Raw genomic sequence first — 24968 nt, forward strand, 5'->3', positions numbered from 1 at the left:
TCTACTTTAAACTTGGCCTAGCACTTTCATTCTCTAAGATGATCTCTGTCCAGAAGCCTGAATAAATAAGGATATGCCATTTGGGAAAGAAAGATGCCCATAGCAGGTAAGAGGGATTCCATCTTAGAACGAAAGACCATGCTATTTCAAGATCTCCATGATTGGCTCCAAGGTCACACGAGGACCAGTCCTTCATGTGGCTGGGGTAGCCCAGAATTCCTTCAGGGTATTAGCAGGAAGAACTCATGCCTTCACCAGCTCTGCACATGGAATGGCTTGGTTATCAGGTGCCAGTGGCTGGGAGTTCATCTGCCAATAAAACAAGTGTCTGAATCATTCTGGTTCTGTGGCAGAGTTTTTCAATTATGTAAATAAAGTCAGCCTATCAGTGATGATACCTACACCGCAAGTTTGTAAGTTGTAGTTTTTTCATAAAATGAGCCCAAACTATACAATGATGGTATTTGAAAGAGTTGGCACTGATTAGGGTGGGAGTTGTGGGGAAAAAATGGAGAAATAGGAGGCTTTATAGTAGTGTTTTACAGATTTGGCCAGACATTGGAATCTCTAGGGGAAATTTAAAACATAAAGATGATAGTAGATTGCCAAAAAGAAGAAGAAAGAAGAAGAAGAAGAAGAAGAAGAAGAAGAAGAAGAAGAAGAAGAAAAGAAAAAGAAGAAGAAGAAGAAGAAGATCTGCATTCTTTCTCCTCCCTTGGCAATGTGATTGTGCACCTCCTCCCATCAAGAGCTGGAGTCTCTTGGGACCCCTGGGTGGCTCAGTGGTTGAGCGTCTGCCTTTGGCTCAGGGTGTGATCCCGGAGTCCCGGGACCGAGTCCCATATCGAGCTCCTGGCATGGAGCCTGCTTCTCCCTCTGCCTGTGTCTCTGCCTCTCTCTCTCTGTTTCTCACGAATAAATAAATAAAATCTTAAAAAAAAAAAAAGAGCTGGAGTCTCTTTCCATTTTTCTTCCTGTGAATCTGGGCTGGACCTATTATGGTTTTCTTTGGTCAGTAGGATACAGCAGAGGCAATTATACTAACTCCATTCCCAGGTCACAGGGGGTCCAAACAAAAGCCATCCTAGACTAGTCAGTCCCCCTGGGGAGCTGACATGCAGATGCATGAGCTAGCCAACACCAGAAGAACCACCCGATTGAGACCAGTCCAAATTCACAACCAACAAAATTGTGAGCTATAACATGGTTGTTTCTTTTGAGTGTGTGTGTGCATGTGTTTAAAGATGGCTGTTTCTTTTAAGTCACGATGTTTTAGAGTGGTTTGTTATATAACAAAAGCTACCCTCCCCCCCCATACATTAATGTTTGGGGTCCACCCCTTGTCAAATCTGATTGGTCTGGGATGAACCTAAGTATCAGTATATTTTAAAAGCTCTCTAGGTGATTCTAATGTATCTCCAGAATTGAAAACCACTAGCCTAGATAAAGGCACTTAGTGCTTCTTGGGCTGGGTTTTAGGTGGGTCTTTTCACTTAGACCAAAGGTTTACCTAATGGAACTCCTTTACAGCTAGGGGATTTTAAATTTAAAATGAATAAAAGAACTTTAACTCATTAACTTTAAAAAAATAATAAGACATGATCTATAGCAAATATAAATATCTTTAAAAAATTTAGCAAGAGATTTAAAGGACTTCAGATATAACCTATCCTAACCTTAACTTTGTTGAAGGAATTGAAGCCCAGAGATTTTAAATGACTTGCCAAAAGCCATATAATTTATGGCAGAGCCTAAATTCCAAATGATGTTTCTGGCTCCAAATTTATTTGTTTTCATTCTTTCATATGGTGACAATACAGTGATCCCCTTTTTAACTCACCATATGACCTCATATGGTATCTGTACAAGGACAGGGTTAGGATAGGTCATCTCTAATGTTTTAGTGGGTTAAGAATAAGGCAGTCGTTATAGGGTATCCCTAACCTTTTGTGGCTGATAACATGGTTGATAGATTTGTTGATTATAAAATGTGCCTCACTTCCTGTGAGAGGTCATGAAGTTGCAATCTTACTAAGCTGAGTAACTTTACTGTTCTTTATAAAACTGCAATGGGATGCAATAGGAGAAGGATGCTTAATCCATCCCATGAAAAGAGAAAAAGAAGCCAAGTGAGCCATGGTCAATGAATGAAAGCAGTTTATTTGACATTAATTGCAGAATTTACAGCACTACCATTTAATGATAGGAATAAAAATAGAAAGAATCCAGTGTAAGCAATGTTGTGGACAAAACATCAGGGTGGGAAATGAGCAAAATTGAAAAATGAAATTAACATTCAAAGAAATCTTCCAAAGGACTGGGAGGTTATCAAGGGGTGAGCAGCCCCTTGATAATGGTGTGTGATCCTCATCCCCACCAGGATTTCAGGGCAGCCACTGAACATATACCCTGTTGACCATCCCTGGAAAATCTTTCAGCACAGTCTGACTTAACATGTCTGAGATGGGGTGAAATCTGTGTTATAATATGCTTTGGAAATATAGCTCAGAGTGTAAAGAAAAATAAGAATGTAGATTAACTAGCATGTGAGTTTACTTTTTCAAAACAGAAGGGAGCACAAATTTTATGGGTGTGTTTTCCTGATTTTAAATATAAGAGGTGATATCAAAGGGATTGACTGAAAATAAAGTTTAAAGTTTTCCTCTATGATTTTCTTGGAGATAATATTTGAAAAATCAAGGAAATAGAACAAGAGGTGTGCATGTGACTCTTTGATCTCTTGTCATTTTAGAATCTGGATAAGGACCTATGAAAGGTAGGGTTTCTACTACAAGGCTGAGTTTCTGGAAGAGCTGACCTAGAAGCCATGTGGCAGAGTAGGGGCTCTGAATGGGTACAGTGGGGGTTAACCGCTCTGTAGCCATTTCCCAATGGGTTAGTAAGTCTCTTCTTTACATTTTAAAACTTTAAATAGAGCTGGGGCAAATTCTTCTCTCTTTTCCTCTTCCTCCTTTCCCTCATCCTAGTCACCCTTGAAACTATAAAGCAACCAATAGATTGCAAGAAAGGATTCAAGCCCTACAGGCCAAGATGTGAAATTAAAAGGTGTTTTTAATACCCCAAAGCAACACCTTTGAGGTCAGGGCCTAAAGTAAGAGAAAAGCCAGGATTCACTCAATAATGAGAACAAAAACCCATGAAAAAAATTTTTAGAATTTGTTCTCACTCACTTTGGTGGAAGGAATAGGTTCTCTCTTAAGAATTCATTGGCCAAGAAAGAACCTACTTTACTTGTACTAATAAAATGTTAATTTGTACTAATAAAATATTAGAATAGGAAAGATGAAAAAAATTGGCTAGGCTCTTTTCTCTGCAGTACAGGAAAACACCTTCTTGGAGAAAAGCAAAGGATGGAGAAGAGAACTAAGTGAAACGTTGGTCAATCCTAATCATCTTTGTTCATAAAACTGTTTGGCATCCTGGACTGAGGGAGAAAGGCCTGAACTGCTCTAGGATTGAGGGGAGGAAACAAGATCTGGTGGTTGGAGATATGGATTAAAAGATTAACCAGCACCAAGGTGTTGCCCACGTCATCTCAGTCCCTGCCTGCCTAACTTAGATGTTCTTTATCATTTTTTTTTAGTGTGAAGGTTGTCTTCCTGTTTCAGGAATTCCAATTTGGCAGATGTCTTACAACCTTGCATGGTTAAAAGCTTGCTGGCACCATTTAGACACAAAATGACACGGTAAGAAAGGAAATAAATTCTGCCTTCAAGGAAGTATCTGTTAATGGTATGACAACCGACTCAATAGCTAGTCTTCAAATACTTCATCTTTCTTCCTAGGTAGCAGGTTCCCTGTCATAATCTGAAAAAAACTTTCCTAGAGAGCAAATTGACTCTTACACTAAAATGCCAAATTGAGTCAAAGCAAGGAAAATGGGGTGGGGATGGGGGAATCCCAAGTTCTTCTTTTCAGTAGGACTTTCAAGAAGAGATAAAATAGGCATTACTATGCCCTGTTCTTGGTTGACTCAACAGCTGTGGTTCAGCCTGTCTCCTATGAAAGATCAACAGCACGGGCAATTCACATGGTCCCCTCAGAGATGAGCAAGGCACAGAGAAGCAGTGGGGTCTCCTTTTCCCTCTAGTATCTTTCCAGATCCAAGAACTGGGAATAGCTAAAATACAAATTAGAAACAAGACGACAAGAAGGACCTACTCATACTTCTCTTTGTTTGCCAAATAACTGTCTACAAAGTTATAGATAAAACAGCTAAACCAGGATGCAGAGGAAGGTAAGGGGGATTCTGGTTTGAAAGAGCCCCACTGAATTGTGGGGACCTGGATGCTTTGCAGTAGACAAGACGGTAAAGCAAACCAGTTGGTTCACCCATAGCCTTGGCTGGTAAAGCCCAGCTTGGGGAGAGATGAGTGCCTGGTGGGCCACTGAAGATTTGGGGTTGCTATGGTTTCTTCCTTGCCTTTTCTGTAAGAATTGGGGTCTGCTCTCATGCTGGCATGTGCTCAAGGCCAAGGGATCTCAGAGAAGTGCTGGGGTTGAGAGAGAGAGAGAGAGAGATTGAGAGAAAGGTTAGCAAGCTTGGTCCCAGCTCTCTTTAAAGTGACACTCATGGAGATCTCTTCCTAATGCCCAAATCTACCTTCTAGCCCATGACTTTAATTTCCCAGGCTAGGCCCACGTTCCCCCATGAGAGAAGTGAAATCCAGGCCAAGCTGAGGGAATTCCATAGTTCTGTGTCTCCAAGGAAAGGACATCCACTGGCACAAAGCATTGAGTAAAAACCCTTTAATAACAAAATAACATTCACGATGTAGCTACTTCAGTTGTCTGGAAAACTCAGCTTACACTTGATTCAACATATCACTCTCCACAAAGTTTAAAAAAAAAAAGGACATAAAATGGCATAACGAAATATACCTTGCGTTTCATAAGACAAGTCTTCTTGGCAAATCTTAGTGAGCCAGACCCATGCATTGCTTGTCATAAAAAGGGCTGGGCACGCTCATGTCTCAGACACTCCTCTGTTTACTTTGGATGAAAATGCATGAACTTTGTAGATATTTCAGTATCTCCATCAAGAGGAATAGTTTGTGGGTTTGTGAGTGTGAGGAGAACTTCACTGAAACAAATGATCTATTTTGTTTATTGCGGAAGAACATACAAAGCTTTCTGGAAGATTGAACACTATTACAATCATTAACTGTCTTAACAGAAGCCAACTTAAAATTCTGGTATCCAATCCCATCTTTGGCAAGTTAACCAGGGGAAAAAATTAAAAAGACTATATATTACAAAGCTCTCATTATCACAATATACTTTATAAGGCCAAATTAAAAAAAATATTTCCATTAATGAAAGCGCATTCCCCAAAATTCTCTAGTCAATGACTAGCAATAGGAACGTTCTACTGGTTGGCAGTTTCTAATAATTTGCATAGCAGATTGCTGTTTTCCCACCACTGTTTCCCAAACCGCACTCTCCTATGCAGAATTAAGTGTGCTTGGCAGTTGGTTTGGCTTTACGTCAAGCATATTGGTTTGGGAAATCGGTATGAAACTTGAGAATGAGTTTCAGACCCCAAATGTAAGAAAGAGCAAGTTTGCCCAATCCGCTGCAACTGTAAAATGCCTTTTGAGATATAGAGGCCTCAGGTAATTGGGGAGTTTAAACAAAGATGGTTTTCCAAAACTGGGTTTCTCCCCTCTAGGACAGGAGAAACATTGTCGGGCGGGAAACAGGGTCACGTCTGTCCCTTGAGAGGAAGAACCATGATATGACTGCGCAGGTGATGTTTTGGGGAATGGCCATCTATTTTTGCCCAAATCACTGGAACACTTGGTGGGGTTGTCCAGGAAAATGGACAAAAAAAAAAAAAAGCCCAGAATAATTACCGTTATTAACACCATTTGAGTTTCTATTGAGAATTGACCTGACCACAAAATATCAGAAAAAAACAAGCACAAAGTGGGCATTCCCAAGCAGAGATCTTGGAGAAGTTAGGGCTGGATGATTTCATATCTCCATTTAACACGGCCAGTTAGGTCTGAGGTCATGAACATAAAGCCAAAGTGACTCCTTTTCGAGGAAATGAAAAATGCAGAGTTGAGTTGTTTTTTTCAATGTTTGTTTCCAAACCCCTCTCAAATACAGTGATACTGCTGGTCAGTTATGAGGATCCCGATTTGTGGAATGCACGTTGGTAACTCAAACTTGGAATGACTTTTCTCCTAAAATTTGAATTCGATTCAATTGGACTTATTTTGAAATCTCAATAGATGTAAAGGTATTTTTTGAGGTGAGATATCTCCCAATAAAACCAATATTACCAATGTCCGAGGCTGAACTGTGTACATTTTCACAGTTTAATGTATACACAACTGTTCAACAACTGCTAACAAACGATCGGCACCCATGCATAAATAAAGTCCATTGAACCAAAGGGGAAGATCTAGTTCAAAATGAAAAATGTTGCTATTAAGACCACAATGCATCACACTGCTAAATTTTTAGCCTCATGCATAAAATTATAGCACTGATTGGCAGTTGCTAATTATAATACTACACTGTTAACACAGAACAATTAATTGTTCAGACCAAGTAGCACAAATGTAGAAAATAATTTTTTTTCAACAGAGCAAATGAACACAGATTGTTTCTTCAGCAAAATATGAAACTGTAAACTTTGGGCTCATTCTGCAACTTTCCCCAATCCAGAATAAATAAAATCCAAAGGGGAAAAAAAAAAAAGAACATACATTTTTTTTAAGCGCACCTTTTTGTCTATTACAAAAGCACAACCTAAAACGTATAAAGCTTTTTTTTCTTTTTTCTTTTTTTAAATCACAGTTACCAAAAGAAACAGTGAATAATTTATTACATACGCTATAATAACATTACTCTAAACACTATTATCTATGAGGTATATCTGAGAAAATTCGGTAAGGATTTGCGCGGTCTGCATTGCCAACATGCCCAGGTTCATATTAAAGCTTTGGAACCGTGAAAAACTAGAAAAGGGACAAGAATGGGGGAGGCAGAAGGAGGAGACAGAGAGAAAGAACCTTTGGTATTAGTACAAATCTTGTTCTTTGCAGGGTTGCATTGCAAAGCACCACAGTACAATAAGCCCACCAATTTACTGTATGGAGGCCCAGTTGAAGCTGAGGTATTCACAGGAAGGATTAAAAAAAGCACAGAGAGGTCCAGACTGGCTAAATCGTTGCTTTGGTTCAAGCAAGGCACTCGTCCCGTGGTTATGTCACACTTTGCAAGTGAAGCATGAGGCTGGGAGGGGGCGGGGGGTTGCTGAGGAGGAGACTGCCAATCGGGGATGTTTTCTGTGTTCAGGCTGCAATCACTCTCTCTGGGTTCCCTCTTGTGGGGGCTTGGTAGTGGGGAGGGTGGAGTTTGTTTTGCTTCTAGGGGAGCACTCTGTTGCCCAAACAGCACATCTTCTTTCTTATGTCTCCCAGGTATTCTGAAAATTCTGTTTTTAATAGGAATTTGGGAAGAAAACCAAAGTCATTTGCTGTTTGGAAGGAAGGCCTTGCAAGTTTGCCTCATATGGGGGGGGGGGGGAGATGGAGCTTGGAGCTTGTCTGAACAAGAGAGAACTTTCACAGGTGTCTATATGGGAAACTGCAAAGGGGTATGTGTCTCCTAGTCTTGTCAATCTGTCTTCTAAATTCCTCTACCAGCTAATCTTTTGATGCATGGGGTGGATGAGTTGACTGGTCTTTTCCCTTCTTAGTTTCTTTGTCTAATAGTCTCTTAAAAAGCTCAAAGATAACTACAGTATGTGAAGTAAAAAAATACGAGTACTCAATAAAGAGCCATACAGACTAGAGGTGGATCTTTGCATATGTCTAAAACCCATCTGGTCAAAAGCTGAGAATGATTCATTGGCTAACATACAAATCACTCTGAGGAATGGATCTTAATAGTGATTTAATCATTTAATGGAATCAAAAGAAACTTACAGAGGACCAATTAATTTTATGAGTAAGAAGGGAAGAGAGAAGCAACTTTAATCACTTCTGAAAGTGGTCTATCTATTCCTCTGAAATTCTAGGGTTATCTTTCATTTACAATGAATAATCCTTAAGGATCCAAGGATGTAAGGCTTAAACTTCTCATATATACAGAGCTGGCCTAGAAACAAAGTATAAACACCCACACGTCAAGAGGAAAAAGACAAAAGCTGAACAGCTTCACTCTCACCTGTGCAGTGATCAAACTCCCTTTCTCTGATAAATATGACCTAAAAATATCCATAATAATGAAACTCCACAGACCAAGAATGGACTTTATCTTCTCACTGAATTAAACGTTTCTATATACAACACTTTGCAATGCAGAGGTTCAAAAGTGGTCACACGGATCAATGCCTACTTCCAGGGCAAAAACCCCTCTATGAGCTTTAATAGTTTACGACTGGCCACCTTTGCAAGCAACTGATCTTATGTGACTTTATGTTGAGATGCTAACCAGACGGCATTGAAATGCCTGTGGCTGCTTCTACAGAGGGAAAATGTTAAGTGACAAGCCCCAGACACCCCTCATTGCTAAAGGATTGCCCCCTTCCTCTCTGCCAACATATGGCCCATCTCATGCACAGGTAGCTCTGAGCAATGGGTACAGCGCTGGAGCAGAAGGCAGGAGGAGGCTTGTCTGGGCTTTGCCCTTAGACGGTTGGGTAACTACTTCACTCCTCTGAGCCACTAAATTTCTAAGGTCCCTTCCAGCTCTTTCGCTCAATGATTAGAATTTCTATGGTTCAGTTAATTAGAAATCTTTACTGTGATAGCTCCAAAGCGGGGACAGAGGTCACAGCTAAGACTGAAGGCCACTTCCAACCAGTCTTCTTCACCAATTTGGAATTGGAATTTAAGGAGTCCAATTACAGCAGCATCTGAACTTGCATCCTGAACATGTGCAGGGGACAGCGAACAAATGAGAGAAACACAGAAAATATCCCTTTCCAAATTAGCAGCCACCGTCACATAGATAATTATTTCTTTGGGGTATCTGAGCTGTGGCTGTACATACCATATGTCAGAGAGAATAGTTAAAATTATAAAAGAGCACAAGCAAAATGCAGACCGCACAGAGAAAGAAATCTTTGGTATCTTTGGTGTCATCAACACGATTAAAATTACAAATGGAAAAAGTCAGTGAGGTAGCCTTCTTTGGTTCTCACTAGAAATAGAAAGTTTTTCCTTTTTTTTTCTTTTTTCTGCTTTTTTTTTTCCCTTTTTGTTTTGTTGTTTTACACACATACAGAGTTCATTCTTGGAAGCAGCTAGTGTAAGGGTTTCTCTCTTTTTGCTGTTATGATCTTTGAAAATTTATTTATTTTTTTCCAGTTTCTGTAAAGAAGCCCCGAAATCCAGGCTGGTGAAGCAGGGTCTCGACATGTGTTTTCTGAACGCACAGGTTCGGGTTGAATAGTCATTGCTCGTCCACAAACTTTGCTCTGTTGTTCTGACAGCAAACAAACTGCAGTGCTCTCTATTGTTTTAAATAAAAAATATAAACTATACAGTGCACCTTTTGTAGATGCTGAATAAGTTAAATAAATAAGTTACGATAGGAAGGCTCTGAGGGCCCCAATAATTAAAAGGTGACGTTTGCCTGGTACTAGGTGGGGCTGCAAACTTAAATTAAATAATTTAATAATCATTAAACTATTTTCAAAGTTAATTCGAGAAGGAAAAATACCTTGATTTTTTTTTTTTTGGTAACCTGTACTTTTTCCCTGTCTGTAACAGATTTTCACTGCTTTATAAAGCAAACCATCTTTCAAGAGAATCCTAAAAGAAATCTTGCATCTCTGATGCACCATTGGTCTATATTTCGATAAATAAGCACGAGGAGTAAAATTAACCTAAGATGATGACCTAATTACCAAAATCCTATACATTTGTGTGCTAGAAACTAATTTAAATAAATTAATTACATTAATGGTACATAGCCTGTTGGGTCATAACCCAAAGAGACAAAGGGGGGAAAAATGTTTCTTTTTGACGGTCTTCATTTTTTTTTTGATGGACAAAATGTATAGCCTCTTTCGATAGCTAAGTGAAAATAAAGCAGGAAATCATAACCTCTAAAACTTCCTCACGTTCATAAAGACCATTTCGATGTGACAAGCACAAAGAAAAAAATCCCCACTTCCCCCTCTAGCTGGTGCAGCCCCCACGACACCACATCCCATTGTCTCAACCCTGGAAACCAGAGCCCACTTTTCTCCTATGACTTTGCACTTTGCTATTTTTTTTGTTTTTGTTTTTTTCCTTTTTTTTTCTTTTTTCTTTCTTGTCCTTTTCCAGGTCTTTGGATTTAGCTGTAGTTTATGAGAGATCCAGAATAAAGCTATTCAACCGAAGTCATCAAGCATATGTATCATTCTTACACAGATGATTAAACAATATCCAAGGTTTCTTGAAAGTTGAGTTTATCTTGGATGTGCCCAAATGAAAGTAATTCCAAGTGTACACCATGAAGATGCTGGGATACTTTTCTTTCCTGCACTTTAGTTTTCAATGTTATAATAAATAAAGCAATGCACATTGTAGAAGTCTCACATAGATGTTAAGTGATCATTTGAACTCATTTGTTGTAACAGATGACAGCATACATGTATGGAGATGTCTGTGCACAGTCTGGACACCCATAGGTAATGTGTGTTGCTATAAGGACAGCTATGAGAATACATGTCGAGAGATGTCTCTAAATCCATATACATCCACGCTGACAGACTGTATAAGCTTTAGGCAAACTTATCTACCAAGGTTTATGCTCTGTGAAATGTCTGCTGCTGAAGATGGAGCAATGTGGAAGGCTTCCATGGAATGAACAGACCTGTAGCAATGTGGTTTTTTTTTTCTCCCTATACACATTTTCTCCACTAAAAAGGTCTTAGCAAGTTGATTCCAGTCAACCAAACTCAAAAACCTATAAGGACAGCTTGGGCTCTCGCTTTAACCTGTCTCAGACTGTCAGAGTCCTTTTGGTATCTGAGAACAATAAGCATTTTAGGTTCCTGTGGGATTCATCTAATAGCCCAATCGGCCTCAATTATAGGCTTTGTGTCTACCTATACATAAGGCCTTACATTAATCATTATTTTGGTATTTTATAACACATTCTGAGACTTTCTAAAACAAACCCCCCACCCCTCTCCCTTAGAAAGAAATAAATCATGGTCAGAAAATGGGCATCGGGACAGCCATATTTAAAGCCAATATCATTAATTTATGAGACTTATACAACGAACAGCCCCCTCTTCCTTTAGTAAGGATTTGGGGGCCTTATTTGAAAACTATAATCTCCTGTTGTTTTAGAGGTGATTTGGTCTTAGCTAAATGTACAAAATTATTTAGCTATCCAGTCTTGCATGTGAATATTTGAAAGTTACAGGCACACCAGCTCTATCCCTTCTCTATCGACCATTTTTTACCCACTCTTCCTGGTTAGGCTAACAAGTCCAACTACACAGCATCAGCAGCAACAACAACAACAAAAATCATCTCTGATCTGTTAAGAATCATGGCAGTTACTCTCATAGGACTTGTGTTTGGGCTTTAGGGTCAACCTTCACCACATGTGTCATCCCTTTTCCTCTGCTTTTTAATAGAGTCCATTATTCTTCAACAACATTGGGACTCAGGCTGTTCTTTTTATATTTTTAAAAATTCCTACTATACTACCTGCTGAAAATCAGAGTTTACTGCAGAGGTATATTGTCATGACACTTGGGTAATGGTAGTCAGACACTTCAATAATTCTACCAGCATTGTTTCAAAAGTGGGAAAGTTTCCCAGCCTATACCAGGTAGTAGTGATTAAAAAAAAAAAAGTTCAACTTTAATTTATTGGCATTAAAAGGTGGGTGACCAGCACAGGTCAGATGAAATGACCGATCATCTAAAAGGTATTTATATTTGGCTTTCAAATATACCGTTTGAATTACAAAAATGCATATGTGTGTGTGTGTGTGTGTGTGTGTGTGTGTGTCGGATCTACCTTCCGAATTTTGGGTTCATTTTAGGCTGAAATGAAAATTAGCTTACATTTTCTAAGCCCACAGTAGCCAAGAGCCCATGGCAAAAGATGCAAAGGTGATGCTCTGACCTCTCCAGAGGAAGCGGCCTCCTGAGCACCTCATTCCTTTTCCTCCCCTTTAAGTGGTACAACCTACCATTTTACATTTTGGAAAAGCCTTTACGTATCAGGGTTGAGTTTTTATTGTTGTTGTTTTCCTTTAAAAAAGAACTAGACTGGCTCTTTTAAAAATTTTCCCAGGATGAAAGAATTATATCCCCAGTACCAAAATCACATTGCAAACAAAAGTGAAGCAAGCTTATTTCTCTACAGGAATAAAGAAAAGTTATTTTTTCCACTCAATAGCCTCTAGATTTCTGTTGCCTCAAGAATGTGAATTTTGGCTTAGACTGTCCCTTTACACTGTCCACTTTGTTGCTGATGGCTGAGGCATGCCTGGAATTTTTTTGGATTGAAGAAACAGACCCTCAAGTCTAACCAAGTCCAAATGGTTATTTTCTCTGAAATGATTAACTTAAGTTCTAAAAATGCTTGAGGAAACCCACTGGGTCAAATTTCATTACCTTTCAATTGGCAGGATCTTTTTTTTTGCTTTCAGATTTTTCACAAATTGAAATTCTGTAGGGCTTAAAATTCTGATACATAAATATATGAATACACATGTGTACTCATAGATGTATGTAAATAATTTTCCAGAAGCAAGCACCTCTCTGTGGGATGACATTATCCAGTAAGAAACATTTGACAAATGTCCTTGGAGGGAAGTTCTTGCCCCTTTTGCATCATCATGTCCTCCTCGGGTCAGCAGCAACACGGAGGGCATGTACGTGGCTACAACAGGTTTTAGCACTACGGAAATCTCAGGCCACAAAGGCAGCCTCTTTGGGTTTTGACATCTTCAGAGGGTGCCGGAACCCAAATGGTGAGATTAGCATGCCAAAGGATCGCTAACCAAACCAAGCAGGCTTGTTCCCTCAATCCAGTCTCCAAAACACTGGCCCCAAGTCACAAGGATTTCATTTAGAAAGGGCTGAGCTGAAACTCCTTTTTATCAACCCATATGGAGCATTCCCCAGCTGAAACATGCTCTTTTTCTCAGTCGTCTGACAAAGAAGACATGGGGTATGAGCAAGAGACAAAAGGATACCAGGAAAAGTCCTGGAAAATGTTGCGATCAGATGGGAGTACAAAAGCCACGAGAGTCATATTCCTTCAAAGCTCTGTGACTGCTGCCCCTGCCAAGGGAGAGCCCCGTGGTGGGCGCAAGGAGGTGGCACTTTGGACGATGGGGCACTCGGGGGCAGGACGCTGGGATTCGCCCCAAACCCTGCTTTGTGTTTTCCCTCCAGGCTTGAGACAAGCCCCCGAGGAGTAAGTATCACTGCCTTACTCCAGTGCCTGCTGTGGTTGCACACAGGCCTGTCAATACAGGTTGGTAACTGCCACCCTGAGGAAACCTGGTCAGCCCATCGCAACAGGAGTTGGGCTTCCCCTGTGAGAAGTCCCTTTGGTGGATCTGCTCACCGAGGGGATCTGGACACCCTGATAGGACAGGGTAGCTCCTGGAGAACACCTTCTGGACTGGCCTCATCTTCACAGCTAGTGGGAATGGACCACCGAGCCTCCCCAGCAGTTACAGAAGACAAGCACCCCACTGGCCCCAGCCCAGCTGGGGGCCTGGTCTCACGGACAGACCCCACTCGCTACCTTGACGGTGGCTGAGGCGTAGACTAGAGATGACTCCAGATACAAATAAAAACTCCTTTGCACCATGGATCCATTTATCAACAGGCTAAATGTTGAAATGCTGGAGTTGGACTTTCAACCTTTTCAGGAACTTTCAGAGAAATCTGAGTACTCCAAATCATCCACAGTGGAGAACAGACTCTGGGCTCTGGGATGGCATGAGAAATGAGCAGAATTCGGAACTGAATGCTTAATAAATGAAGCACTTGACCAAAACAAGACATGGATTCGGACAGCAAGAATTTGGGGTTATCACCAATGTCAAGTTGAATCTATATATGTATTCATATATTATATATATATCTCTTTCTTTAGAAATGCAACTTTACAGCCGATTTTTAAAAAGCTAATAGAAAAGTAGAAACTGGCAATTATTTTTACATGTTCCCCCCTCCCCCAAATGAAGCCATTAGGATGTAGCAATCACATGAAAATGAGGCTGTTGATTCCTCTACAAACTCTTTGGTTCTGTGGTTCAGGAGAGGATGTGTCACCAAGACCTCTGACCCTGACCCTCACTCCCCTTCCCTCCCCTGATGCTGAGACTCTGAACATAGAAGGAACCAAGTCTAAGGGGTTAGCAAAGAACATTCAAGTGACATTATTCCCCAAACTCTGAGGAGTAGAGAGAACAGTTCAGTATCCCAACATCTTAAACTTGGAGTCCATGGAAACTTTTGAGAGATTCCATGCTGGGGTAGAAAGCCATAAAACAAAATTAAAGGGAAACAATAAAATCAAATCAATGACCCTTTCCTTTTGTTGCTCAGAAACAAAATTGATTACCTTCCCACAGATCAATGACGCTATTAGTATTTTAGCCAGACAAGAGGAGATAACGAATTGAAACAAAAGATGTGAGAAATCCTCATCTTTGGTATTGTAGCTGTTGAGGTTTCTGTTGCTCTGTTCCGTGTTCTTTTGAAAAACTGCATAGGCACAAATTAAAGACAATCTTCAACTTTAAGATTACCACGTGAGTTGTCAAATGAAGCAGTAGCCACCGAGGCTTTTCCTCATATCTATTCCTGTCTCAACCCTTTCTTTAAAATCTGCTTCCAAAAAATGTCCCAAGAGGTCTGTTTAAACACAGTGTGTCTCGCTGTTTTTTGTGTTTTTTTTTTTTTTTTGTTGTTGCTGTTTTGTTTTGGTTTTGGTTTTGATTTTGATTTTGTGGGTTTTTTTTGTTTTTGTTTTCTGGCGTGCTTCCTTCTTGGTGGTGATTTTCACGGATTTACGTATTTAGTTATTCATTTTAATGGAACAGTTTTGTTTGTTGCAGAATTAGGTGCAGAAAAAGTTTCTTTGGTTTCGATTAAGTAATTCATAAAAAAGTCAGTCTCAAGTGTCTGTAAAGAATCATTGCAGCGTTTGGCTTGCTTCGAACCCCTCCCCCGTGGTGCCCACCTGGGGCCATTCACTGGTAAATATGCACATCGTGACCTTCGCAACCTCCCAGAGTCGTGTGGGCGCTCTTCCGTGCTGTGGGAAGGTGACAGCCAGGAGCCGGGGCTGGCGTGGCAAAGCCACTCCCCAGGGTGACTTGGCTAGCCCGTCTGCTCAGCCTGATGGTGAGCCAAATGCAAGAGCTGAATGCCATTTGGAGTTGCAGAGGTTTTCTGATTTCTAAAAGTAATCACAGTATTTTTAGGCTAGAAAATGGCAAGTAATAAATGTCTTTGGTTTGCAGTATTCTGCTTCTTTGGTGTGCTGTGTTTTCTCCAGATTTACTCAGCTGTTTTGCAAGGATGATTCGACAATGGAAGAGATTTGGGACCAGATGACCCTCATGAGTTACACGTATGGTGGTTTGAATTACTTCTTTTTTTTTTTCTTGCTAGAAAACACTGAAAAACGTCCCTACCGATGGGATGGATGGGAAACAACAGAAATCTGAACGAGTGAGAATGGATCATGTGGTAGTTACAATGCACAATAGGAGGAACCAGATGACTAATAACCGAGGAGGATACATCAATGATCTAAAAAAATCTAGATCTTTTAAAATGCTGCATTTTCTCCATGTACCGTAACAGTTAAATTGGCCTCCTGAGTGTGCGTCTGCATTATGTACAAACAGAATTTGTAGCAAACTGCAAAATGTGCTTGAAGCCATATTCCCAACGATTCCCTAATGACTTCACTATCAGTGTCTTGAAAATCCAGATGTGGTGAATCCAGAACCTTCCTTACTTCTCTGTTTATCTACGTTGTGCTTGAAACGTTGAGCTCAAGAGAACTGATTTTTTTTTTTGATGGATCCAAGACCACGTGAGATTTCCAGGAGGTAAGGAAAAGAAAATTGTAAACTGGATCAACTTAAAGCTTTCCAAACCATTCAATGGAATGATGCCTGAGTTGGAAAAACAGGTCCTTGGATTTTTTTTTTTTTAATTTCCGTATTTAAAAGTTGTGCTCAGTAATTATCATTCTGATTTTTTTTTTTTAATGTTATGGCTGTGAACTTTGGTGTACTGTGGTATGATGAGGCTAAGCACTTGGAAAACAAATGAGGTCATTCTTGTTGCTAGAAGAATCTCTTATGGTAGCATCTTGGGGGCCCAAACTCAGAATCCTTACACAGGCCAAATTCCCACTGTGACAGGTGGGAACTCTGACTGCAACAGGGCCCAGAGTGGGACTGTTGACATCTGGCGAGATCCCGAGCTTGGCTGACACCACACTGGAATCACTTCGCTCCAGGAAGGCCTCATTTGGGTTTCTGGGATGCTCAGCATGCTGAGAGGACAATGTCCGGTTCAAAAAGATTAATTTTCAGCTTGCACTTGGACTCCATAGCCATTAAAAACAAAACAAAACAGAACACCTGGCCTATGATTACAGCTAGAATAGAAGTTTCTTTTTAAGAGAATTGTGCTTTCAAATCACCAGTGAAGGGCCCCAGCTAAGAATCCGGTGTCTTTTTTCCTTTGTGTTTTCTTTTGTGTCAGTTGTCCCCATCTGGAGGTGACCTGTGCCCAACCGCGAGAGTCCTCCCATCACGCTTTGGTACAAGTGCTAGAGGTGGATGAGGAGCCTCCTGTGCCCAGATCGTCCTGCCACTTCTCCAGGCTGCGGCGCCGGGCATTCATGAAGAAGTTGCTGACGGTCGTAAGCTCCAGGCCCAGCTGCTGGGAAATGGTGATCTGCATCTCTTTGGATGGGCGCTTGTTCTCCTTGAAGATGGCAAAGAGTGTTCGGCGTTGGAGGTCGGTGAACACCAGGCGGGATTTCTTCTGGGAATTGTTCCTGTCTTTGTTTGGTTCTTGCTCTTTGCGTTTGCACGCTTGAAGGGAAAGAGAAGAAGGAGAGAGTCAGTACAAGTGTGAGAACCAGCACCCGAGAAGGTGAGCCATTGAAAACATCGACAAAATCGTACAAGAGGATGTAAACCGTTAAACTTTATTGTGCCAATTGCCCAGCTGTCAATAACCAGCCTTCCCAGTTCATCTCCGGGTGATGGAAGGGACCGGTTAGTGGAGAAGAGAGGACGGTGAGAACAGCAAGGCTGCTCTACGCAGTCTGGTCTTGGCCAGCCGCAGCCCCCTGCCTCCAGCACACCCTGAAAATTCTTCATCTCTGAAATCAGGCACCGTGAAGGGAGTGATGGCTCCAGGTCCCCCGGGGGAGCCTGGGTGGGCAGCTCCTCTTTCATTTTCAGCTTTCTAGAAGTGTTTACAGCTTAGCTGAAATGACTTTCTGGAGCCCCCAAATTTTTAAGGTGCATGATCTTTTTCAAAATCAAAGCTTCTTTCAAGAAAAATTGTTAACAGAATGAAAGAAGTGAGAGAATGATGGTATCATCCCAAATCCCCTCCTTCCAGACTTCTGAAAAATTAAGAAAAAAACAAAACAAGGAGGGAGAGACTGGAAAAAAAAAAAAAAGTTGGTTTAGCCCATTCCAATTTGGATAGTTTGAAGTGAAGCCGGTACAAGAGGGCCAGCGCTGAGGGTGGGGGAAGCAGCCCAAACCACGGAGGACACTAGTTTGGCGTCACTCTCTCTGCCTCACCCTCCAAGTCCCCGGAAGGCAGGGTAGGTCTGTGTAACCCAATGGAATACTTGGGATGCCGACTGGTTCTGGTCTCAGAAGAGGCTCGTAAGGGTTAAGTAACACGGTGCATACAAATCAGGAACTTAAACACGAGAACACATGTTGAAGTCACTGGAAAGCAAGCCCAGCTCACCCAGGGGTGTCGTGAGGCACCAGCAGAGCTAATCCGGGAAAGGCAAGGAGGGAACAGAGATGCTCTTGCCCCAGTCAAATCCTCCTGGACGTCCCGGGCACAGGCTGGGAATCCCTTTGAACTGGACCGACACCCCCCAAATCGAGCAGTCTGGGTGCTGCCCGGATGTGTGCCCGCACTTCTCAAAGCCCTGGTTTGCCAGTTTTGCTTCTCGGCCCCGGGGCAGGGCATGACCTTCTGCAGGGAGCATCTCGGGCAGGGGAGTATCGGGGATGCCCTTCAAACTGATGGGCCTCACAAGTTAACCTGAGGACCGGCATGCAGAGAGAAGATCTTGTGGATGCTGGCCGTCCCCCACCTAACCGGCTGTCCTCCCCGGTGGGTGCTTTCTGCCATAAAGGGATCATTCCTGAAATACATGGGAAGGGATGACACTTCGCTCTGCCAAACACTTTCTTCCTGATTTTTCCTTCTCTCTTTTTAAACATAAAAGTAATCATATTATCTTTGAAAATTAAATATACACTCACACCCACACACACACTGATGAAAGCAATTTGTTTCCACCTTAAAACCGTAAAACCCATTCACTTGGACGGTGGGACTTTCTCAGGGGAGGCGAGCTTCCCTGGCAACGGAAGCTCAGACGGAAAGGCTGAGATACTCCACGCCTTTCACTCCTCATGGGCTTGGCCCAATAAAGGCCGCGTCCTTGCTCATCCCTGCGAGGATCTTCCATTTGTGTTGGATTCTGTATATTTACTATATGCCCTTATCTTCAGATTTACTCTCTTGTGCAATCTCCAGTCTTCCTTGACAGTGCTTCTCACCCTAGAGAAGGCAAAAGGGGGACCCCTGAGTGGCTCAGTGGTTGAGCCTCTGCCTTCCGCTCAGGGCATGATCCCGGGGTCCCGGGATCGAGTCCTGCATTGGGCTCCCTGCGGGGAGCCTGCTTCTCCCTCTGCCTGTGTCTTGCCTCTCTATCTCTGTGTATCTCTCATGAATAAATAAATAAATACTAGAGAGAGAGAGAGAGAGAGAGAGAGAGAGAGAGAGAAAAGGCAAAAGGATCCCTGGAGAACTCGTTCAAATGCAGACTCCGGGGCGGGCAGCCTGGGAGGGGCCTAAGAACCTACATCTCTAATGAGCTTCCAGGCCATGCCAATGCTGCTGGTCCACATGCCTCAGCTGACTCCCAAGCATATACCTGATAGCTAAAATATCAGAGAAGCACCTTGATGGAAAGGAGAGCTCTGGAGCCAGGCATGCCTGGATTCACAACAGGGCTCCTTCATCTTCAGGTCTTGGGACCTTGGCAAATTGCTTCACCTCTCAGAGCCTGTGTTCCTCATCTAATGGAAGTAACGATGCTGCTGCCCTCAGCAGAGCTCGAAGAGGGCATGGACAAGTGCTTCCTCCCCACCTTCCCTCTAATTGCATTTCCCCCAGAATCCTGAGGTGGGTAAGTCAGCAGAATTATTTTCATTTTAAAATGAAATAAATTGAGACCTAGACTGGGTAAGGCATTGACCTGAGGTCCCATTCCAAGTCTGCTGCAGACCCAGAGTAAGAATCCGCCCTTCCAATCCTCCCTCTTTCTCCTCTACAGAAAGGGCACCCACGCCATTGGTAACATCAGAGGGGATCTGTCTGCAGGGCAGCCCTGGGGCTCCACTCCCAGGGATTCTGATTTTCATTGTGCAGGGCGGGGCTCAGGAACCTGTGCTTTTACAAACCTCCTTGGACCCTTCTGAGACATGGGAACCAGCCACTTCAGGTTCCAGAGTACTGTCCCCACCCCAGCCTCCTGGGACACCAGATACCAAGTCTTCATTGGAAGGATTCTGCGTAAACAGTGGTGCATGGTAATCTCTTGATAACAAAATCTGGGCAAATATCCTCTACAAACATCGGCGGAGGTCCTCTGTCAATTCATGCGCCTTTGGGTTAACCATACATCCCTCAAATTTCCTATCAATATTGATTATTCTTCAGAGAATGCTTTATTTGTACTTTTAATTGGGTATTTAGGCAATAGTGCTGGTTCATGTTGGCCAGTCAGATTATATTTGCTCACACACACACACACACACACACACACATACACACACACACACACTTTAAGAGAAAAATGTTAGAGTCTCAATGTTCAGCAAACTGTAGAGAAAGAACAAATCAAGAGATCTGTGCATGCTTTTTCAGCAGCTTTCCAATCCACCAGATTCCACACCAACCAACGCGAAGATGTAGCCTGTGGTCTACAAACTTACAGCAAGTCCAAGAGCCCAAAATAATGAGACAGTAGGTACGTACCCTGTCCAGAGTCCTTATACCAGCCAGTTGGCAGGCACCCCACACTTGTTTTTGGAGCTATAAGGCATTTATTTCTCCACATGTTTCAAAGAGACAGGTTTGCTCTCCACCCCCGACAGTTACAGAAATCACAAACACACCACTAACAGCATTCGCCCCACGACTCTTACATGAGCAGTTGATCTGGAGCTGAAGGAAAATAAGAGCAAGAGGTTGGACACCTGCTTTGAAAGCCTATGCCCGAATGATGTCTGGAAGCTGGTATGAGGCGTGAAGTGAGCCATCCCCACAGGCACAGCTACAGTGTAAATGGTTTTGGTGTGAACATATTACACTACGGTCAAATAGCCATTTCTAAGCAGCTAGGAAAAAGCCAGATAGCTCCCTCTGACCCAGGAACGTGTCAGAAACCCAACAGACAGCAGGTGTTCATCAGCGGTGAGGGTGGATCCAGTCTCTCCAGGGTTCCAGCCACACAAGGTACATCCTGCCTCTGGAAGGTAGGTTAGTCCAGGCTCCTGCAGACCACTTGGATCTGCTGCTTCTCCCTCTCTAGGAGAAAAGCAGGGGGAGGGGGGCACACCAGAGTTAATGTGTGCATTCTGTGGTGGTGAGGTGGGGGTGTGGGCACAGAAAGCCCTCCTCCATCCTTGACTTCTCCTCTCACGGAGTACGTGGTTCTTGTGTTGGCCATGGGGGTTGGAGAATTTATTTCTATTTTAGAGACTAAGAGGCATCATTTGTTTATCTACAGTGAGGCTACCTACCCAGATTATTGGGGCCTTTCCCCCTCTCGTTTTCTTTGGGCAGGAATAGTATCAGCTTACACTGGTAATGCTGGCTGCCTCCTGCCGTCCGGGCCTGTGACTGGCAGGTATACACAATGAGAGTCATCTGGGATTAGTCACAAAGGGACTGTTCCTGCCTAAGAAATGCAGGGTCCTGGCTGGACAAATTTTTCAAATCACCGGCTTCCCAGGGTGAAATAATAAGAGGGAAGCTCTGGTCCAAGGCACAGGCCCTCCCTGAGATCTTAAGATGCCAACCCACTTTTCCCCCAGAGGCCACCGTGGTTTTTTTTTTCCCCCTCAGAGGGTTGGAAACAGGACAAAGCAAGCATCTGTCCAGGGATGTGCTGCTCCCTGTGGCTCATCTTTCTGAACCAGAAAAAACTCTCCACAAGGGACCATTCCCTCTGCCTCCAACTGCAGCTCCCTGTGTGGTCAGGCTGCTCCTGGGGATCCTCAGGAACCCAGCTGCCCTCAGCTGCCCAGAGGAACTGGCCACGGCTCTTTCTGGCACCCACATATGGGTACCGCGACAGTATGTGGTCAGGGCAGGTGGCAGGTGCCTCACATCAGGAGGGGATTCAGAGGGAGGTGAGACAGGTGGAGGGCTGATACCAGGGACCAGAGAAAAACATTAAGGAGGCCAAGGAGAAGCCCTGCACTGACTGTCCTGTGCCTTCCCTTTCTGCTCCTGGTGGGGGAGGAGCCCTGGTGCCACAAAGGTCGGTGACCATGCAGTTTCTCCAACAAAAAAAGATTCATTTTCACCCACCACTAACTTTCCGTACTGTGACAAAGGTCTTTTGGTACTCACACGCTAAGGGATAAAGCGTCGTTGGAAGCCAGGGCTGCTGTGGAGAGGGGAAGACTGGACTCCAGGGGGAAGCAAAGTAGGGGCAGAGACAGGGCCACCATCTGCCCTATCTTCTCTTTTGGTCTTTCCTGAGAGGGCCCGGTGTCCCAGGTGAGTGACCTCAGCTGTGAGTGTGTGTGTGTGTGTGTGTGTATTGGGGGGTGGGTGATGGGCATAGAGCGTTAAGGGGGACAGGAGCTAGTTGGTTCTGTGAGGCAAATACAGGCCGCAGTCATCCTGGACCCACACTTAACCTTGATGCCTGGTGCCACAGGTGCAGTGGCTTCAGCCCTTCAAGGCACCTGCACATCTCGTACCACAACTGGATCCTCATCACTGGGTCCTGGAGCGTGAGGGCGCTTGTCTGGCCCAGGGCTGTCAGTGTACACATGGGGAGCTGGAGGCCCACTGAGGGGACTGTGAGCCGAAGCTGGAGGCTGAAGCCCATCAGAACTTTCTTCCTACCACACCTTTGGGAGGAAGGTGGGGTGGAGATGTAGATTCTCATCTTACAGGTGGTGAAGGTTCAGGGACCTGCTCAGGGTGACACAACTGGCACTGGAGCTAGGACATAGGCCCAGAGGCCCCTTCCCAGCCTTCCTAGGCCGGGGGGAAACCGTGAAGCAAGAGGAGCCCAACACCAGGTCATATTCCTCGGCACTTGCTGCTCTGGAGCTGGAACTTCTCATACTGGGGTTTTGTCCAGTCAATTCAGCCAAACAGCAGAGAATTCAGCCTCACAGTTTGCTAGAATCAGTGCGGAAAGGTCCTCTGCGCTCCCGCACACGGGCCTTAACTGTCAGGAAAGGAAAAGATCTCATGGAAATGAGTTGTACTCCTAAGATTCGAAATGAAAGACTTTGTAGTCTTATTTTTTCTTGAGCAACTGACAGAGGGAGAAGGTGGAAATGGATGAGGGCCTGGCAGTTCCCGCTGACCTAAGTGCGAAGCCCGGCCTGCTTTCCCTAGCTGTGGGGTCACCGGGGCTCACTGGGCCAGACACGGCTGCCCTGGGCCTTCCCCGTGGTGGCGACTCGCCTGCGTGGGCCTCTCCCTCTGTATTCTACCACTTTACGTGCTGTCCCAAACCAAAGGCAAGATGCTGTCTTAGTGACACCTGTTCATCCCTTCTCTGGCAGATAGAGTTAGGGACATCTTGGCTGTTCCTTGCAAGCTTAATATACACAATTGTGTTAATATGCACACCCCGTAATGCCTGGAAAGCCCCATGTTGGGCAAGTGCCTCTTTTGGGGAGACTCATCCCACCTCCCTAGGTGGAGAGTGGACCCAGGAGCTTCTCTTCCCTCCCAGGCAAGACCCTCCAGGGTTTGACCTCTGAGACCACCTCGCAGACCCTAGGAGGCGCCCAGGCGCTACTCGCTGGCGGAAGGCAGCAAGGGCAGGCCCTGAGTGAGGTAGCAGGGCAAGCGGGGCCTGCTTCGGGCTCCGGGGTGTGCGAACATCGGCCTCCCCTCGCTAGTCCTCTTATCTCTGATATTTCGGGCTGGGTTTGTAAACCCTTGTCTCTTCTCAGCACAGTTTCTTTTTCATCAGCTTTCCGGCCTGTCCCTGTCCTCCAGAAATGCAGCAGCTCTTCCTACCTCCGCCCCAGCACCCACTTTCCCTCCACCCCCACCCCCAGCACATCCCCACCCAGCTCAGCGGGTTCCACCCCTGCTCAGCGGGCTCCGCCCCGCCCAGATGGCCACGCCCCACTAAGCTGCTCCCATCCCCCCCTTACCTGGCCCCGCCCCTGCTCAGCTGGCCACGCGCCACTCTGCTAACCCCACCCCCGCTCAGCACATCCCTGTCCCGCTCAGCGGGTTCCACCCCTGCTCAGAGGGCTCCGCCCCCGCCCAGCTGGCCCCGCCCCGCTCAGCTGTCCCCGCCCCCACTCAGCAGGTCCCCACCCCCACCCTGCACGTCCCCGCCTCGTTCAGCTGTCCCCGCCCCCACGCAGCAGGTCCCCGCCCCCACCCTGCACGTCCCCGCCCCGCTCAGCTGTCCCGATCCCCACTCAGCAGGTCCCCGCCCCCACTCTGTACATCCCCGCCTTGTTCAGCTGTTCCCGCCCCCACTCAGCAGGTCCCCGCCCCCACCCTGCACGTCCCCGCCCCGCTCTGCACATTCCCCCCCCCAGCACGTCCCCGCCCCCACTCAGCAGGTCCCCGCCCCCACCCTGCACGTCCCGCCCGCTCTGCACATCCCCCCCCAGCACGTCCCCGCCCCACCCTGCACGTCCCCGCCCCGCTCAGCTGTCCCCGCCCCCACTCAGCAGGTCCCCGCCCCCACCCTGCACGTCCCCGCCCCGCTCAGCTGTCCCCGCCCCCACTCAGCACGTCCCCGCCCCCACCCTGCACGTCCCCGCCCCGCTCTGCACATCCCCCCCCCCCCAGCACGTCCCCGCCCTGCTCAAGCGCGCCCCGCCCCTCTGACTTCCCGAGTGGGCCGCGGTGGCCCTGGAGTCCTGCGGGAAAGGACTTGTCCTTCACTCCTCCTCCCTGGAAACCGCAGGTCCTGCACCCGGGAGGTCCTTGCAGGGGCCGGCGAGACAGTGCGCTGCGGGGCTCCTGGAGAGGAGGGGAATCCTGGTTCCACCAGCAAAACGCGACGCCGGGGGAGCCAGTTCCGAAGCGGGATCTGCGGGAAGCGCCAGCCTCAGGTGTAGCGGAGGAGGAGCGGTCCGCGGGCTGCCGCCCCACCCCCGGGCTCCCACCCCCGGGCTCCCACCCCCGGGCTCCCCTCCGCACCGGCTCCTGCTCGGGCGCCTGCTCTCGCTTAATCAGATCCGTGGAAGACTTAACCCCTGCCAGACTGGCCGCCCTCTTTCCGCTTGGGAGGAGAATCATTTTAAATGGAAAGAGTTTAAGTTCTCCGCAGCAGCCATCCTGCCCCTTATTTGGAGGAGGAGAGGCTCCCAGCGCAGGCCTGGGGGGAGGGGAGCAGAGGCTTGCAGGCAGCAGGTGCCCCGAAGGGGACAGCGCAGCCCCACCGCGGGAACCGAGGCAGCCTGGTTGCAAAGTTGGCCCC

At 45.3% G+C, this 24968-nt stretch overlaps 1 protein-coding gene across 1 annotated transcript in view; it reads right to left on the reverse strand.

Moving 5' to 3' along the window:
* Positions 1-4155: 4155 nt before the first annotated feature.
* The window catches only part of LOC129514651 (one cut domain family member 2), a 60010-nt gene continuing 39197 nt past the window's right edge, over positions 4156-24968 (reverse strand). The window contains exon 2 of the mRNA XM_055333413.1: positions 4156-17082. Coding sequence (XP_055189388.1) covers positions 16796-17082 — 287 coding nt within the window. The 3' untranslated portion in view covers positions 4156-16795. The remainder of the gene's footprint in view (positions 17083-24968) is intronic.

The sequence above is a fragment of the Nyctereutes procyonoides genome, unplaced genomic scaffold (genome assembly GCF_905146905.1).
Source record: "Nyctereutes procyonoides isolate TBG_1078 unplaced genomic scaffold, NYPRO_anot_genome, whole genome shotgun sequence".
NCBI classification, from domain to species: Eukaryota; Metazoa; Chordata; class Mammalia; order Carnivora; family Canidae; genus Nyctereutes; species Nyctereutes procyonoides.